At 36.6% G+C, this 19225-nt stretch overlaps 1 protein-coding gene across 1 annotated transcript; it reads right to left on the bottom strand.

The window, feature by feature from the left end:
- Window positions 1-11042: 11042 nt before the first annotated feature.
- Window positions 11043-18892, bottom strand: alx1 (ALX homeobox 1). Its single transcript, XM_077518079.1, has 4 exons — window positions 18697-18892; window positions 18302-18555; window positions 15218-15346; window positions 11043-13270 (listed from the first exon to the last, which is right to left on the bottom strand). The coding sequence occupies exons 1-4, from the start codon at window positions 18887-18889 to the stop codon at window positions 12929-12931; spliced, it is 918 nt and encodes a 305-aa protein (XP_077374205.1). The 5' UTR covers window positions 18890-18892; the 3' UTR covers window positions 11043-12928.
- Window positions 18893-19225: the final 333 nt, after the last annotated feature.

Raw genomic sequence — 19225 nt, 5'->3', positions numbered from 1 at the left:
CACTCCATCAGCTTTCAGCGCAGAGTTCAAGCAGCACATTTAAATTAATGGTCTTTTATTTATTTTTTTAAATAAAAATCTATCCAGAGATTTTTTTTAGGCTCAACTCAAAGGGCTGTCAATAAAATGTTTTGACCCCCACAATTGGAGTCGTGAGCCCCTCCAAAAAGCACATAGCAGAGTCCAAAAATGTCCAGCTTTATCCCTTATCACTAACATAAGGTTAACACGGTAGCTAACATTATTGCTAATATTGCAGCTAACACAGATGCTCGTCATGACTAATATTTTAGCGAAAGTTGCTATACCGTAGCTAACATTAACTATTATGTAATTGCTAACACAATAGCTAACGTCATGACTAACATTGTAGCCAGACTAAGTCACGGCTAATATAGTCGCTAACAAAACATTTGCTGACATCATGTTAACATTAGCTAAAATTGTCACTGGCATAGCTAAAGTCCTGGCAAAATTAGTAGCAAATATAACTAACATCATATCTATGACTGTAGCTAACATGGCTTACAGAGTAACTACTATAATTGCTAACATCACGGTTTATATTTTAGCTTTCATCGTGGATATCATAGAAGCTAACATCGTGGCTAACATTGTAGCTCACATTATTGTTAATATTGAAGCTTACATTATTGTAGCTCACACAGTTGCTAATTTCATGGCTAACACCACAGTTAAGATCATGACTAGCTAACTTGGCTTATGGCTAATAGCTTACGTCACAGCACAGCTAACATTACAGGGACTTTGTAGTTAATAATACTGTGCTAACATTATTGTTAACATTATATAATGGTCCATGTCAGTTTACGTTTTTACCTGTTTTTTTTCCTCTACTTTTTCACAGATTTGAATCTGTGTTTCAACAGAATGTAAACATAACCTTTTTCAGTGGCGCCGTTTTCATTAGCCGAGGACCACACAGGGGACTAAAAGCAAATGTCAAACACAGTCTTCAATTCAATCGAAACTTTTGTCAAGTTTACGTTCCAGACCATTCCATTTTCCATTTGCAGCAACTGGAAGAATTCTTTGAGCTCGCTCTCGCTCTCTCTCTCTCTCTCTCTCTCTCTCTCTCTCTCTCTCTCTTTCTCACTCTCTCTCTCTCTCTCTCTCTCTCTCTCTCTCTCTCTCTCTCACCCCCCCCCCCCCACCCCCCACACACACACACACCCCTACACGCACGCACACACACAGTACTTAAAATAATGGATAAACACAGTCGCTAACATTCCGAATAGCACCACATCAAATATAATAGCTAAAATCATTGCTAGCGTCATAGGTAACGGCATGACTGATATCATTGCTAACACTGATGCAAACGTCACAACTTATCACAACTAACATAGTAGTTAACATGTCTAGCATCATGGCTAACATGGTAGCTGTCATCATAGCTAACTACAGTATAAACAAAAGCTTTGTTAATATCATAGAGGCTATAAGACTATGGCTAACACAGTAGATAACGTCATACAACATGGCTAATATTGCTACCATTGTGGCTAATGCAGTTAACACCATGGCTAACTTAGTAGCTAACTTCATTGCTAATACAGTAGCGGACATCATGGCTAATCATATCCAACGTGGTAACATTGCAGCTTTCTTAATGCTTCAGGTGTTAGCGCATGTCTGTGTGCTCCTCATGTTTGATCTACAATATCAAAACATTCAAGGATGTCAGCTAGACACCAAAGTGAGCATTAAAGACCCGAACGCGGTATCACAGTGAAGCTATAATATGGAGCTCGAGTCATAAAAAAAAGAAGCATGTTTTGTAGGTGCTAATTGATATTTATTGTTTGTGCACAAGCAGTAGCACTTGAGAGCCACTTGATCTTGTCTGTCTGGAGGGAGTGTTCATCATCAACAAATTCCAACTATCACTTTGGTTCAGTGAAGTGGAGCAAATGGACAAGTGTTCACGTTCATGTTGAAAGGACAGCAAAAAGGCGGCAAAGACCATTTTATTATTGTTACATTAGTTAACGTAGCAGGTAAGAACACTGCTAAAACTCTTAATTCTGTTAAAAATTTGCTTTACTATTATTATTATTTCTTATTATAAGCAGTAGAAGTAGAACTAGGCTCGTTGCTGGGCTGGGCTTCGCCAGCGGTCAAGAACAATGGAGGGCGTTTCCTGTTCAATCAAAGCTAGTATTAGTGTGTGTGTGCTGCATCCAGATGCTTCCACCGCAATAACTAGGAGGGGTCACGACCCTGCGTGCCGGCCACCCGCCGTCATGCGCAAGCAAAGCAAACAGGTGTTGCCTGTGCCCGTCAGAACATCACGTCACCCACTCATGCACCGTGTCGGCCAGCTGCGCACATGCGCGTGTATACACACACATACAGTACGTGGGCATGCACACACCACAATCTTATTAGATCTTTCATCATGCCTAACAGGTAGCCTCTAACATCATGGCTAACACTGCAGCTAATGTCATTGCTAACATCATGGCTATCACTGTAGCTAATGTCGTTGCTAACGTCATGGTGAACACAGTAGCTAATGTCAACACTAATATCATGGCTAAAACTGTTTTTAACATTAACTATGGTTATGTTCGGAAATATGATCTAAGCAAAACTGAAAACAATACTTGTTTTCTGTTATGGCATTACAAATTAACAAATCAATAATAATGTGAAGCATAAATGATCATTTGTCAGTGTTGAGCTTCTCCAGTTGAGCATGTTTTTGTGGTTTGATGGTTTAGTCTGTACTGGTCTAATCTTCAAGGCTGTACTCGCACGTCTCGTCTTGTTTAGACAGTAGACACCATCTTTGTTCTTATCTTCCTATCCATTGTGTGTCTCACTTCTGTCCTGTCAAGACTCACTGTTATGCTTTGTAATCTTTTCTTTGTGTCACAAGACATTCATCTTTTTTATAACCATGCTTTAAAATGTTGCCTGTACTGTTAATAAAGCTTTATTTATATTTACAGTAGATTATGTCCTTTAGGAACAGTGTGATAATAGCTATAACTGGATAGCATACAGTAGCATGTGAACATAAAAGTGGTTAGCAACATAGCTAACAAAGACACGATGGCAGGTATCAAGAAACACTATACTCTGATCAATTGGGCAGTTTTTTTTAAGTAAAAAAAAAATTTGATTTTCTTTTTAATGTAATGTAATGAATTGATTAATTAATGTATGTAAGTTTATCTTTCTTTTAGCTACATTGTTAGCCATGGTGTTAGCTACTATGGGAACGTTCAGAAATTCACTGACGCGCTACACCAACACAAGTGCGATACAGTTGTTAGCCTCTTAGCATAGCTCAGAAGGATTACAGGTCTCTGTGGTTTCTTGTTTGGATGCCCCCCCTCCCCTTCAAACCCCTCTCTCCCCTAAATCCCTTCTACATTACCCCCCATCCTTTAAAGCCAATTCTCCTGGGCTGACGCCCGCGGCTGCAACGTGATGTGCACACACAATCACACAATAAAGCTGTGTGACTGCAAAGTGTCGTCAGTGTAATGGATATGCAAGAAGAAGAAAAAGAAGAGGGCTTGACAATTCAAGGATGAAGCAATAGATCACAGAACACATGGATCTGGTTGAAAGTGTAAATACTCTCATCCATTATATTGCCTTAAAAAAAGAACACTAGAAAACGTTATTACCTTGCGGCTAACAATACACTTTTTGTTTTCACTATTTGTCACGAGCAATGGGAAGCGAAATAATCGTTTCGGGGGTCAAGCTCTGTGTTATGTCATTGTGTCATAGGGTTAAAAGAAACAAGCTGCCGTTAACTAAACACACTCATCACCTTAATGAAGGACAATAAAACGCACATTGTGTGTCCTTTTTAACGTGTTATGTTACATGATGAAACCTCAATCTACTAAATTTGTTACCTGCCTATGCTACGTTAATGACTGGTATTTGTTACATCAGTTTTCTTACAGTACGATAGTCTTGTTATTTATTATTACAATATATTAGTTACATTAGCTACTTGGTTATGTTACCTTAGCTGGATGCGCTACGTTAGTGTAGTTAGTTAGTTATGTTATACCGGTTACATTAGTTGATTATGTTAATTACAATGCATTGTTGTGGTTACGGTAGTTGGACGTTAGTTGGTTATGTTACGTTAGCATTTGCTATGTTGCGTTAGTTACATAATGTTTGTTAAATTACGATACTCATTGTTGTTGCATTAGTTCGGTTACAGTAGTTACATCTCGTTAGCTGGTTATGTTGGTTAGGTGAGCTACTCCTGCTATTTAGATTATGCTAACTTATGTTGGCCACATAACATCAGCGGTTAATTGGTTACATGAGCTCCCAATGTTAATTATGTTACGTGGCTGCGTTGCGTTACTTGGTTATGTTAGCTACTTCATTTTAGTTACATTACGTGCGGATTACGTTAGTTACACTATGATACCTGTATACGTGTTACATTATTTGAGTTACTTGATCATGTTAACATAAATATTTATAAAAACATCACTACTTGATTATGTTAACATTGGCATAGAATGTAAAGTAGGCATAACCCCTATTTCTTTTGTGTGTGTGGTTTTTTTTTGCGTTTGTCAATATCTTTGCTGTTTAGTGAAGCTAATGAACTCGTGACAGCGTGATGGAGGGTTAGCGCCGTCGTTTAGGATCACTTAACGTGCTAATCGGGCGTAAGCGTAAAAACCGCGGCTCCTTTCACTCGGTTGCTGGTGCGTGACCAAAAGTGTCGTTTCACACCATGACAAAGCTCCAAGAAAGCAATGAGGAAGAAGAGCTCGCTTCTGTGCGTTAAAATGTTCTCTTTTTTTTTATTTTATTTTTTTTTTTACTGTACCTCCTTTCTCCCTGTCATCAGGACATTTTTATTTGTATGCGTCATTCCGCACGTCTGTGTGTGCGTGCGTGTGCCTTTGCAAAATCGTCAGCAGGCAAAATTGCAGGCTGATAGAATGAAAGCAGCAGAGAAAGAAACTGTGCGTGGGCCTGACTGTTCCCCTCCAGTCCTGTAGGTGGCGCTAATAAGTATTACACATACTTAACACTGTACCAAACGTCCTACAAGACGGAACGTGACCGTTTGCTAGCTAGCCACCATGAAATACGGTCAGGTTACATTTTCATGTCTACGTCATTTTATGATCAAAATGCCACTAGTGAAATTCATGTGAGCGGTGTGACAAGTTTCTATCAAACGTTTCTGCTCTTTAGCCAAGAAGAGTAAACCACGTTAAATTATTTGCTGCTGTTAAATTGCATCCTTCCCTGACTTTTTTAACACTTTATTTTTCTGTGAAAATATTGCTTTGAACAATATCAAAATTTCACTTCCTTCTAGTAAGATTAAAAATATACAAACTGAGCATTCAATTTTGTAAGATTATCATGTAGATGTATTATTATTATTATTAATTTGTGTATTTATTTGTTTTTGCAGTCAAGCTTGGTAGTTACGCGTCGCAGATAGCTAGGGTCCACTGTATTTTTTATTTTTATTTTTCACCATTCAAAGTATGATTTTTTCCCCCACAATTTACAATTTAATTCCAGTAATGTTAATTTTATTCTAGTCATATATGTACTTTTATATTTACAAAAAAGTATTGTCCTTTTTTTTTTTATTATCTGAAAATACAACTTTGTTCTTTTTTTTTTTTTTTTTTTTTTTTTTAAATGACTTGTTTTTTATTGTTCTTATAACATCCACACTTTTTCGCCTTTTAATTTCTTTCTTGAGTTTTAATCTAAAGTTTGTGCAAGTTTGTCTGTTCACCCGAGAAGAGCCGATTCCATCAATTTAATCGTGTACAATAACGCAGAGAATAAATGAAAGAAGTCGTGTGGATATAATTGCTTTCATTCCTATCGTTGGTGTTGCTTTCATTTAATGGGGTAATAAAAGCAATGTAACAGAATATGCTTCAACTCACATTTAACATCATTGGGTCCAATATTCATATGATACGTCATAAACACCTCTGCTGGCTGCTTTTTCTTTATTATTATTTTTTTTTTACCCTGATACACCTTAACCTTTTTTTTTTTTTTTTTTTTTACAGTTAAGAATGTCAAGAACATAACTGTGTAAAATCAGTTCCCCTTGAAGAATTAAAATGAGGTGAAACAATCCCAAACCAAACATAGATTACAACTTTAACATTTTAAATACATTTGAATTATTATTCAAATTTCAAATACAAATCTCTTTTTGTATGACTTTAAAAGGGATACTTTACTTATTCAGCCATTTTTGGCAGTCAAACATGAATATTTTGCCTATAATAAATTCAGATTTCATTCTTTTTCATGTACAATCAGTACCTTTAAAAACACATTTTGCAACTTCCTGTCGACTGAAAATGACGTCACAAGGGCTCAGGTAACCAATCACTGCTCAGCTTGTGAATGTCATATGACCAAACCTAGAAAACAGGTGAGCAGTGATTGGTTACCTGAGCCCTTGTGATGTCATTTTCAGTCGACAGCAAGTTGCAAAATGTGTTTTTAAAGGTACTATTTGTACGTGAAAAACAATGAAAGTATCAAATTAATTATAGATGAAATATTAACTTTTTATTGCTATAATTGGCTAAATAGGTGAAGTATCACTTTAAGAATGTTCCAATATATGGTAGAGTATAAACTGAATTTATCTTTTGGGGTTAAAATAAGTAACATTTTTAAAAAATGAAATAAATTTGAATAATATTAAAAAGTTTAGTTAATCTCATTCCACACATACAGGAGAAGTAATAATAATAATAATAATAATAATAATAATAATAATAAAGTGCCTTAATGGGTCTTAATTGAATTTACAAATTAAGAAATTAAAATGAATCATTATTTTAAAAAAAATAATACAAACATTTCTGAAAATTTGCTGACTTTTTTTCTCTTCTTTTTTTTTTACACTTGTATAGCAGTAAAGAATGTAAAACTGTCACTTAAGACATCGCCTATGCTGTCAATAAAGCTTTTACGATGGTTGCAATTTTCTACACATAATCAATATTTGCTTATCAATATGTCCATATTTGAATCAGCAGCCTGTGGAGTCCTTAATGAGCCCGAGTGTTTTCTTCGGCCGTTTTAGCAATTAGCCGCAATTAACACCGGCGCCTTCGCATCTGTGCCGAGTGATGAGGTCTGCGTCTGCCAGCGCTCGCGCACACGCAAACACGCACCCCCGCACACGCACACACCTCACTCCCTCGCAGGCATGATGATGATTATGGTGGTGATGATGATGATGAGGAGGACGATGCCTTTATTAGAACAAACATCAGCTTGTCCGTGCGGAGTCCCACAGGGGTCCATCCTCCACACCCTCATTATGTGGCCACAACATTAGGTACACAACCAATATGGAGCATTTTTAGCTGTTTTGCACATCAGCTGTTACCTGGTCGGTTTATTTTCATTTTTACTTTTAGCACACATGGACCAAAAAAAATGGAGTGCTGCTGAGTACGTTTTTATTATTATTATTTTTTTTCTCCCAAACCAAACGATCAAGTTGCTCAAGTGGCATGAAAACGCCATCCGAGGCAGGTGAGCGGGTTAGCAGGTTAGCGCATTCGGACGGAGAGCGTCGCATTTTGAGACGCGGCAATGAATACGTTTGACCTTTAGCGAGCGCTATGCGGGGGCATTAACCTTATGCCAGTGACGCATAATTGCGTTGTGGCACGCGCACACTCGCTCATCCATCCTATGTTGACACTTCTCCACACACATACTTTTTTTTTTCTTTTTTTTTTTAGATCAATATGGGAAGATGTGTTTTTTCCTCTTCTTTTTTTTTTTTTTTTTTTTAAATAAAAATGACATCATAATTTTCTGGCAGGCTTTTATGTCTTGAAATTCTCTCATCGTCACGCCAGTCATTGAATGCAACACACCTGACATTTTATTACATTCCGATGAAGAAATCGCTACAAGATGAGTTCAAAGGTCACGCAATTCAATTAAGCCTTTTCATGCTGCCGGTCATAATGATGTCATCATAACTGAATTGATTCTTAAGATAGAGGCGAAAGCTCACGAAGACTTCTATTGATTTGGATTTGGATGAGGCGCAATAATAACGGAGGCACTTCAAAGGTTAAACGAATATATCGGAGAAAATGAAATTAAAAAAGCACATTTTAAGACTTATATCAAGCACAGAGCTCATTTAGAAACTGTATATTACATAAGAAGCCAAGTTGTAATCGCGTGGAGCAAATTATCGACGGCGTGAAAGGAAGGATTTCTTTCCGTTTGCTTGCGTTCATGTAGGATTTGTTGATGAGTCACCTTCATCATCTCCGTCTTCATCACACAATAACGTCAGGCGGGAGAAAGGCTAAAAATAAACCCAGCAAGCTCCTCAAACTAGTGAGCAACTTGCTGATAACATGAACGGTACGAGAACCACGAGTGGTGTCAAATCTTTGCACACCGCAAAAGTTTGAGAACAACTGGAGTAGACCGATAGTATTTTAAGCCAAATAGAAGCCTAAAGAATGAGATAATAGGACATCCTAATTCTCTTTAAAACTAATTTGCTCCCAAAAACGTCAAAATACGTTTTTTAAAAGTTTTACGTGTCCCAAAGACATATTTATATGTTTTTTGTTTTGTTTTTTTTATGCTAGAGCATACAGACGGCTTGCAGCCTCTCAACTGCAATGAACGGTTGTAGAAATGGTAGTTATTACACAAACAGCCATCAGGTGGCAGCAGAGCAAAGGAAATCAACCACGGACGGCCATGTTGAAAAAAAGCTCAATTACTCACAATTCTAAATAGATTTGTGAAAATTGATTAAACTTAGCTATATTCTAATGCTAATTGCTGCAAAACGAAAACAGATAGAAATATACTTTTTTTTCCCGATGAAAGAAGATACTTTAATCTTTCTTTTGATGAGTTCCATGTTTTTATAGTAATAGAACACAATATTCTGTCAGCAACATTCTGTCAACAGCCGGGAGCGAACGGGATTGCTTCTGTGAAAATGGCTGGGAGTGAATGAGTTAAAATTAAAACATGTTTTTTTTGTTTTTTTGTTTTTTTAACTTTCTTTCGTTTTTCTCACAAAACATACAACTTGAAAAATGATGACATTCTCCCCCCAAATATTTTTTCGCTTACAATTCTGGACTTTTCCGAGAAAACTTTACTTTCAGAATTGTTTTTATATGATATTTTGAAAGCAATATATATTATATTTCTCCTAACAAAATTACATCAACTATATATATATATATATTCTCACAACTAAGTTCTCTACTTTCACATTTAAAAAAAAAATAAATAAAAAAATTCCAAACATTCTTTGGTCAGATTTTAAAAATGACTTATTTTTTTTTATCCGTAATTTCTGATTTTTGTCCTTGAAAAATGTTAAAGCTGCTGAATGCAGAACATTGAATTTTGAATCGCTACTGCCACCTGTGGCCGAAAAATTAAACTGCACACTCCCTTCTACAAGTACACAAGGCGTACACGACGTCACATCCGCAGACAGAGGGCAGGAAATTCGAACCCGAATCCAGTCTGAAAACTGTTGGTCAGAGGCTTGCAGCTAATTAGAAGATCTTTCCGTCATGAATGGTCAAATAAAAAGGCTATTATAAAGATATTTTGGGGCAAATTGTTACAATAATCCAAAACAAAATTCATAATAATTATATAAACATAAAAACCATAATTATTTAATACCAATTGAGTGAATTATGCATCTATACAACTATATCAGGTTCTGTCTTTATTATTATGATTATTTAAATTCAGCAGCAAGCAACCGCAAGCTTCTACTTCGCTACGAGTGAGCTCAATCAGGGCCGTCGTATTCAAACTAATCACACGTTGACGAAGTAACAAAATACTGAACATCAATATGTATGGAATGAAGGTTAATATAATCATACAGTAATGAGTATTGAATGAAAGTGTTTCAAGTTTCTCACTGCTGCTGGTTTGTGTCTCCAGCAGAGGGAAACAAAGTCCACTTTGTCCTCACAATGCAGTCTGGAATGTTGTCAGTTGTCTGTGAATGTTTTTCGATGTTGTGCTTCTGGTTGTGTGAAACACATTTGAGTTAGTTGTTACTTTTATATGAAATGTGCTCTATCAATAAAGTTGCTTTGACTTGCCTTTGGATTGACTTCATCACAAACATAATCACCTTTTTTAGTATGATGATTTCATGTATAATTTTTCATGTAGCCTATAGAGATATTCTGACATATGACAAACATACATACTATAAAGATATCTAGTAGATGTTTTTTTTGTTTTTTTAATGAAAACAAGCGCATTTTCTACAGCTATTTTCAACACTATCTAATCAATATATACTTTTTAGAGTAAAAAAAAAATGTTTTAAAGAAAATTATTAAATTAACTCATTCACTGCCTTTGACAAGTATACTTGTCAATTGTATTTTTTAGAGCGGTGCTAAATGGGGGCGAATCTGAGCATGCTCCACTGTAAATATCAAACTTGGAAACAACTTTACTGATGCCCAACCACCGGTAGATGACATCATTGCCCCATTTTATAGGAAATAAACACAGTTTCAGAGTCCATGGGAGAAATGGCTGTATTTTGGCAAACCTACATTTTTCTGCTGTCAATTATAAAAGAACGGGACGGGACAAAAAGTAGGGAGTCTATTCTGTTATTTGGTAGATTCGGTTTATATATAATTATTGAATGTAATATCACATGAGTATTGGAAATGTAAAAATTTTCTATAATGACTGGCAGTGAATGAGTTAAATATAATTTTAGGAATAAAGCTTCATCCACGTTTTTTGATGGAAATTTAGGCCTACATTTTTTAAATTGTGTTTGGTGTAAAAAAATAAAAATAAAAATTCAAAACCATCACAAAACAAGTTATTCCTCTGCTGCCATCTAGTGGACTTAAAGTGTACTACGCCGTTTACGTACTTGTTTACACGCAGTCGCGTACATCATTTCTTCGTGTAGCCCCACCCCCCTGAGCTGAAGTAACAACCATACACAAACATTGGTGATGAAGTGACTGGGATTTATTTGGATATTAAAATCTCACATTCAGAGTTCTGAGTAGCGACTGACAGAACCGAGGCGGCACCCTTGGGCCATCCATCCATCCATAGTGGTTCTCATCCGTCCTTATGGATTACCAGGACCCCCCCCAAAAAAGCTTATGCTAACTGGTTTTAGAATCATTTGTTTGGTTCTAGATGTGGAGCACTAGTTTTGGGTTCCAGAAGTGAGTCAGTGCCTCTTTCAGTTCCAGGGGGGTTCTGTTCTAGAAGCAGGATATGTTGTTCTAGAAATGGGTCAGTATTTTTTGGCTCCAAAGGAGGAGCAATGTGTTTTGTTTAGTTGATGTTACAAAACTTTGCTAGTGGTTGTTGGCTTCTAGGAGCTAGACACTTTTATTACTATTATTATTATTATTATTATTATTATTATTATTATTATTATTATTATTGTTATAGAGCAGATCTACATTTGTTTGGGTCCAGAAGTGGATCAGTGTTTGGAGGTGAGGGTGGGTGAGTCAGAATCAGAATTTTATATTTTTTGTGAGAGAAGTTGTAGAGTTTCTTTGGTTCTACAAGTGGGTCAAAGTTTATTTGGCTCTAGAAACGGGTCAGCGTGTGGCTATGAAAAAACTAAGCAATTTCAAAACACTTAACCTGGGATAACAATGATTATTTAAAAATTTTTTGTATTGCCTTCATGTGCATAATTTGGAGTCCACCTAACTCCAGAGCCTCAAATGTATTTATTTTGGTTCTAGAATCAGGGTAAAGATTCTTTGGATCTAGAAGTGGGTTAGTATGTGACCATGAAACTATGACAGTGCATTTTTTTTTTAGCCTAAGCATTATTTTTTGCCTTCATGTGCACTGAGTCCACCTCACTCCTGAGCCTCAAAAGTGTTTTTTGTTTTGTTTTGTTTCGTTCTATAAGCAGGTTAAAGTTTCTTTAGCTCTCGAAGTGAGTCAGCATCCGACCACGGAAACACGAGGGTGTATTTGGCGAGCCCGAGCATTGGTTTCATTTCCTTCATGTAGGTCCATATCACTCCTTGGCTCGAGAAGCGGTTTCTTTGGTTATAAAAGCGACTCAAAGGTTCTTTGGCTCTAGAAGCGGGTCAGCAATTGCTAGGTTGCAGAAGACTTTCAGGATGTCTAACTGCGTTATTACATGTGCCTTCAAACACTGACAACGTGTTTTTCATATTTCCTTCATGTGCGTCGGCCGCTGTCTTGAGCCTCAAAAGTGTTTCTTTTGGTTCTAGAATCGGATACAAAAGTTTCTTTGGCTCTAGAAGCAGGTCAACATGTGACCATTAAAATATGAGTACGTTTTTTTTCTTTTTAATTGCCTTCATGTGGATTGAGTCCACCTCAATCACGAGACTCAAAAGTAATTTTGGGGCTCTAGAAGTTGGGTTCTAGAAGCGGGTCAGCATGTGACCAAGAGTCCGAAGACACATGGAGGCACCAGGAGATGGCAACAGAGTGTTTTTCGCGCACTAACTGGAGTCCGCCTCACTCCTGAGCCTCAAAAGTGTTTCTTTTGGTTCTAGAATCGTATACAAAAGTTCCTTTGGCTCTAGAAGCAGGTCGTGTGACCATTAAAACATGAGAGTACATGTTTGTTTGTTTTTTAATTGCTTTCATGTGCTATGAGTCCACCTCAATCCCGAGACTCAAAAGTAATTTTGGGGCTCTAGAAGTTGGGTTCTAGAAGCGGGTCAGCATGTGACCAAGAGTCCGAAGACACATGGAGGCACCAGGAGATGGCAACAGAGTGTTTTTCGCGCACTAACTGGAGTCCGCCTCACTCCTGAGCCTCAGAAGTGTTTCTTGGTTCTAGAAGAGGAGCAAACTCTCTTTTGTTCTCGCCGTGGTATCACATGGCCCAGGAGATATTGGCGGCGTGCTCCTTGGCCTTCATGCGAAGCACGGCGATGCTGGACGAGCGCCTCTCGAACTCGGGCTTGGTCTCGAAGGCGTGGTGGCCGTTGGCGGCCGGCGAGAGAAGCGGGTCGCCGCAGAAGTTGTTGAGGGCCACGTGGCCGAACTGGTTCTGCTGGTTGGGGAAGTAGCCGTGGGCGTGGTCCCCGGCGACGGCGGCGGAGGAGGCCGAGCGCGGGGAGTAGGAGGCCACGCAGGGGGGCGAACCTCGGGGCAGCATGCAGGGGGACACCACAGGACCGGTGGGCGCGGCGCCCGACCACAAGTTGTTTGGAATCTGAAATGACAGAGTCATCATTTTATACCGTCGTACCTTGACATGGTTTTCACACCATCATAAAAAAACACTACATTTGAAGAAAAAAAAACGATTCTGAACGGCACTGTATATGCAATTTCCTGCGTTGTAAACGGTCCCTGAATGTACCGTGTTGCTTGCTTGCTTGTTGTGCTTTAAAATGTTTAATGACAACCTAGTTGGAGTTTACTATAAAACTAAACACGCCATAAAAATAATTACACACACTGTGGATTTCAATACAACAAACTGTTTTCGAAACATCGCCAGCGCTAATGCTAGCAGTGAATGGGAAATGCGAATGACGGGCTAATAGAAAATTAGCAATGAGTTCCTTTAAATAATGAATATTTACACACAAATGCTTTAGGAAGCATTTAGGAGGCGCTTCATTATATAACAATACTCAAAGACATAAATAAATAGTAAGTCCTTATTTACAAACACTGTGGATTTCAAGACAACAAACTGTTTTCGAAACATCGCCAGCGCTGATGCTAGCAGTAAATGGGAAATGCTAATGACGGGCTAATAGAAAATTAGTGATGAGTACCGGGCATGACTTCCTTCATATAATGAATATTTACACACAAATGCTTTAGGAACACATACAGGCAAGTAATATAACAATACTCAAAGGCATAAATGAATAGTAAGTCCTTGTGGCGGATGGCGCATGCTAAAATAGCAAGCTAGCTGGGGAGACGGTCCGTGCCATGACTACTACTTCTATCTTGTTTTGGAGGTTAGCAAATACTTTTGCCGCATTTTCGCCACCTTCTTTAGCATGCAGCATCCACAAAATTTATGGTGCTCAGCATAAATGGCTACACCACAACAGGTTTGTAAGAACATTATACATGAACTCGTTAATAACTATAATTGGGGAATTGATGAAATCGCATTTATTAATGTATGCACTTGCAAATTTCTTTTCTTTTTTTTTCTTTTTTTGTGACCTTTCAAATTGTGGATGGTTGTTTGTCTGTTTCTACTTACTTTATCTGTTGAATACTGTTTTTGTTTAGTGTTTTCATTTTTATTATATAGAGTAATTTTAAACGTTGTATGTTTTTGTTGAATTATTTGAGGACCCCAGGAAGACTTTAGTTTCCTTTCAGAATCAACATTTTTTATGGGATACTATATTACAAAATACTCCCACAAATGTGGGCCACTGATCGCAAACAAGATTTGTTAATTAGTACATAAAAAAGTAATACAATTAAAACATCAAAAATGCCATACATTCTGGATTCATTACAAATGAACTGAAATATTGGAAAGCTTTTTATTATTTTAATATTACTGATTATGGCTTACAGCTTAATAAAAATCAAATATCCTATCTCAAAATATTAGAATATTTCCTCAGACCGAGTAAAAAAAAAAAAAAAAGCCATAATGAGCAATATTAAAACAATAAAAGGCTTGTAATATTTGAGTTGATTTGTAATGAATCCAGAATGTATGACATTTTTGCTTATTTAATTGCATTACAGAAAATAAAGGACTTTATCACAATATTCAAATTTTCTGAGACAGTCCTGTATAAAAACTAAAAATCCACCAAATTACAACAGACATTTCTGGCAAAAGGTTGTTGTAATTAGCAAGCACATATAACTTTAATTGACCTCCAAAATCCTCATGTTTGAAAAATCCCATGTAACAATTTTAATTTTATGTTAACAATAGGTTAACCGCATAATTATTGACAATAAAAGTCATAAACTAAACACGTATGTCACCATCTGTCTTTTTGGCTGCTTAAACTTTTCCTCAAACTTATGTAAATGTCATTTATTCATTTTGCTGTGTCGTCTCGAATTGGTGGTCACTCTTCTTGACGTACACGACATAATATGTGGCGGATGCATTATTGTTTTTGGTGTATTAAAAATGTCAAGAGCTGGACGGGCGTACCTGCCCGTAGCTGTCAGTGCGAGGCAGCACAGACAAGTCGTAGGTGGAGGCAAAGTGGGTTTTGGCTTGCTGGATTTGCCCGTAACGTTCCCGCTTCCTCCACTTGGCTCTTCTGTTCTGGAACCACACCTGACACACGCACACACACGTGCCACAATAATATTAATAATCACAATAAAAAGGTGACAATAGTACAAATATGTAACTCGAGTTGAGATTTTTTTTTTTTTATGTCTGTAAGCTTAGTGTTTACTTAAATTTAAGGTCAAATATGCAAACAAAAAATATTAAATATACAGAAAAACAAGCAAATGCAATTCCAATTTCAACATTTAAGAGAGTCTGAAATTCATAACTGGTTACAATTTTCTTTTCAACATTTGAGGATCACACTGTTTAGAAATCGAGGTCAAATACAGCAATAGTAAGCACAAGAAATTCATGACAAATTACATAAAGTTATAATTTTAGGGGAGATGTTCAACTCAACTTTTTTTTTTTTTTTTTTTTAAATAGAATAAATTCACTATTACAGTTGAGACCCTTGTTTAAAAGTTTTTCACATTTTACAGAAAACATCTGACGTTAAAATTTCTTCAGAACGTATCATCAAATGTTTTAACTTCAGGTCAGCCATATTATCAATGATAAAATTCATTTTGTTGTTGATTGTGAAAATCAACATAAAAACAATTCAACAACTTAAAACACTGAAATACGTAGCCAAAGTTATGCACTTCTGAGGTTAATGCTAAAATTAAATTATAGCTCAAACATACACTTGAAAATAATCGTTACAAAGAATCATAAACATGGTGCCAAACTTTAGTACAATTTTTAACTACAACTTTGATGAATCATTATCGGCTTTTGAACGAAAAAAGCAAAACAAAACTATGAATTAAAGACGTATCTTTGAACACTTTTAAAACGTATTATTTATTTATTTATTTATTCATTATTATTATTACTATTATTATTATTATTTTTTTAAGTAACGGAATATGTAGCTAGTTACAATTTCTTTGGCATGTTTGGAAAAGTTTTAAGTGATTTACAGTTCATACCAACAGAAAACAAAAATCGTTTCAAAAAAAAAAAAATGTAAGCATTCAAAATTTGAAAACTTAAGACACTGAAATACATATAGCTAAAGTTAAAATTGTATTTTGAACATTTGATGATAGAGCTAAATGTATGAGTTTTTCTGAATGTTTGGAAAGGTTTGTCCATCTATTTATTAAATTACGGGTCACGTGTATCAGCAACATTATAGCTAATATTAGCATGCTTAAGAAAGTTGTAAATAATTCAAGCTAAAGTTAACCAAAAATAATAATAAATAAATAACTGAACTGAAAGAGTTTCATGACAATTCCAATCGCAAAAATAAATTTAAATGATAACTGACGTGAAGTTTGGCACTCAAACACGCATAGCTACATTTCTTAAGAATGTAAAGTCAATCTTGACTTTTGTTTTAATTAGTAGGTTAATCATGAAAATAATAATAATAATAATAATTATTATTATTATTCAGCTGCCCATCTCATGATTCACATCTCGCTTAAGTTGTGATTTTTTCTGAATTTGCTGACTCTTGACATGCTGTTTGAAGATTTGGAGGTCACATATGCTGATAATAATAAATCATAAAAATAATAAAAAAATGACAGTGTTGACATTGAGAAACTGAGAAAAATTTAAATATTATGTGCAACAATCAATGTTGTTTTGGAGGAGCTTGACACTTGGCTCAATATAGAACAATCATGCAAATAACAATAACAATTATATATAAAACACGGGAACATTTCCAACATCTTGAGACACTCACAAATATGTAAATAGATTTACGACTTCTTTGGGACATTTGGAGGCGCTTCATTTATTTTACATTACGTGATGAATGATAATATTAAAGGGGGGTTCAACAAAACTCATGTTTTAAAATGCTAACCAACAATCTTCAGTGATATTAATAAACAATAGAAATTGACCGTATAATTGAGACCGAGCTAAGCATGCAGTTAAAGATGAAGATTTCTTGACTGATTTGTTTTGAATTATATCAAACATGTCAATAATAATAATCGTACAAGAAATTGACTAATCATTATGAAAATAAGTAAAGTAACGCTTTAATTGACAAGACCGTGGCGGCTAAAATCACATTATTATTATTTTTTTTTCCATGACCGTTTGGAGAAACACTTTTGAATTACTTGTCAAACATGCCAATAAAAATAAGCCTAAATAACACTTGACTGCCGTATAGAATTTGAGATGCACAAATAAATATATTAAACCTACAATTTATTTTAACATGTTCACAGAATCTTTTTTATTATTATTATTATTAAGTAGCTATTTGAAAGACATTTACAATTGCCAAAATTGCGACTTCCGAAAAAGCTTGATTACATTTGCTCTGAGTTGAACATCAAATGTAAACAAAACAAAACAAAAATGGAGAAAAGGCAGCAGAAAATATGAAAAAACAAATAAAACTAAACTAAAAATCTAATTTAAAACATTTATAGCCAAAACTACGATTTCGTCTGAAAGGTTTCCAGATGCTTGATTACATTTGCTCTGAGTTGAACATCAAATGTATACAAAACAAAACAAAAAATTGTAGAAAAGGCATCAGAAAATATGTAAAAACAAATAAAACAAAACTAAAAATCTAATTAAAAACATTTATAGCCAAAACTATGATTTCTTCTTAAAGGTTTCCAGATGCTTGATTATATTTGTTTTGAGTTAGAAAGTTACTAATTGAAAAGACATTGAAAAATATGTAGCTATTTGGGACTTAACCATACTGTATTTGCTTGCATTGTCAAACATGCAAACAGAAAAATAAAGAATAAATTGATAGTAAATTGCTCACCAATTTCTTTTGGCATGTTCCGAGGACCCTGATTCCATTTGTTTTGAATTACACTTTGCATACAAATAACGAGAATCTATAATAAACTTTCTTTATCTGTAGATTCTCCTAAAGCTAACGTTGCTATAGAGCCCGTGCGTACGTACGTATACGTGCGTGCGTACGTGCGTGCGTGCGTGCGTGCGTACCTGCACCCTGGCCTCCGTCAGCTCGGTCCTGGTGGCCAGCTGCTCGCGCACGTACACGTCCGGGTAGTGCGTCTTCTGGAAGACCTTCTCCAGCTCGTCGAGCTGAGCGCTGCTGAAGGTGGTCCGGTGGCGTCGCTTCTTGCTGCTCGTCACCTTGTCGTCGCCCTTGTCCGCCGCCTCGTCCGCCTCGTCGCCGCGGCAACACGACGCCGCCGAGCCGGCCAGCTCCTCCGCTTTGGCCGCGCCGTAGCCGCCTGGGAAGTCAGCAACAAAATGGACTTTTTAAAATGACATACAATAAAAAAAAAATAAAAAAAACGCCCGATTTAAAATTATTTTTATATATTCAATTAAGGCATTTTAACGAGAATAAATAATGTTATATGTGAATTTACCGTGCTGGTCCGAGCGAGGCGAAGCCCCGAAGGCCTGCGCGCATTTCGGGGAAGACTTGGCGAAGTACGCGCCGCCGTCCAGACCCTCCATAGCCGGTTCCATGAAGTACTCCGCGGCCTTCATGGCCTGGTTCTTCAGGCCGAACTTGTCCTCCATGAAGTCCATCATCATCATCGTGAGTGCAGCGGTCATCACAGCGGCGGCACGACTTTATAGACCCCCCCCCAAAAAAAAGTCTTCCAAGACAACCCCCCTCCCCACCAGCACCACCACCAGCACCATACAGACATCAACAACAACCACACTCCCGTCTCGACTCCCTCTCAGAACTCCTCCCACTGTATAGTCCATATGGAACCGAACCACACAAACAAAAGCTGCTCTTGAAATGACAAATATGGAACAAAAAAAGCACAATTTCTAAAGTCTGTAGTTCTGGTATCATAAGAGCTTGATTGAAACTCTAAATTACTTCCTATTTACTTCTGCTTCAACTTTACAACTTTACAAACACACATTTCGATGGTA

Source organism: Festucalex cinctus, chromosome 3, assembly GCF_051991245.1.
Source record: "Festucalex cinctus isolate MCC-2025b chromosome 3, RoL_Fcin_1.0, whole genome shotgun sequence".
NCBI classification, from domain to species: Eukaryota; Metazoa; Chordata; class Actinopteri; order Syngnathiformes; family Syngnathidae; genus Festucalex; species Festucalex cinctus.
Note: the sequence above shows the minus strand (reverse complement) of the source record. Positions and strands in the feature narration are given on the sequence as shown.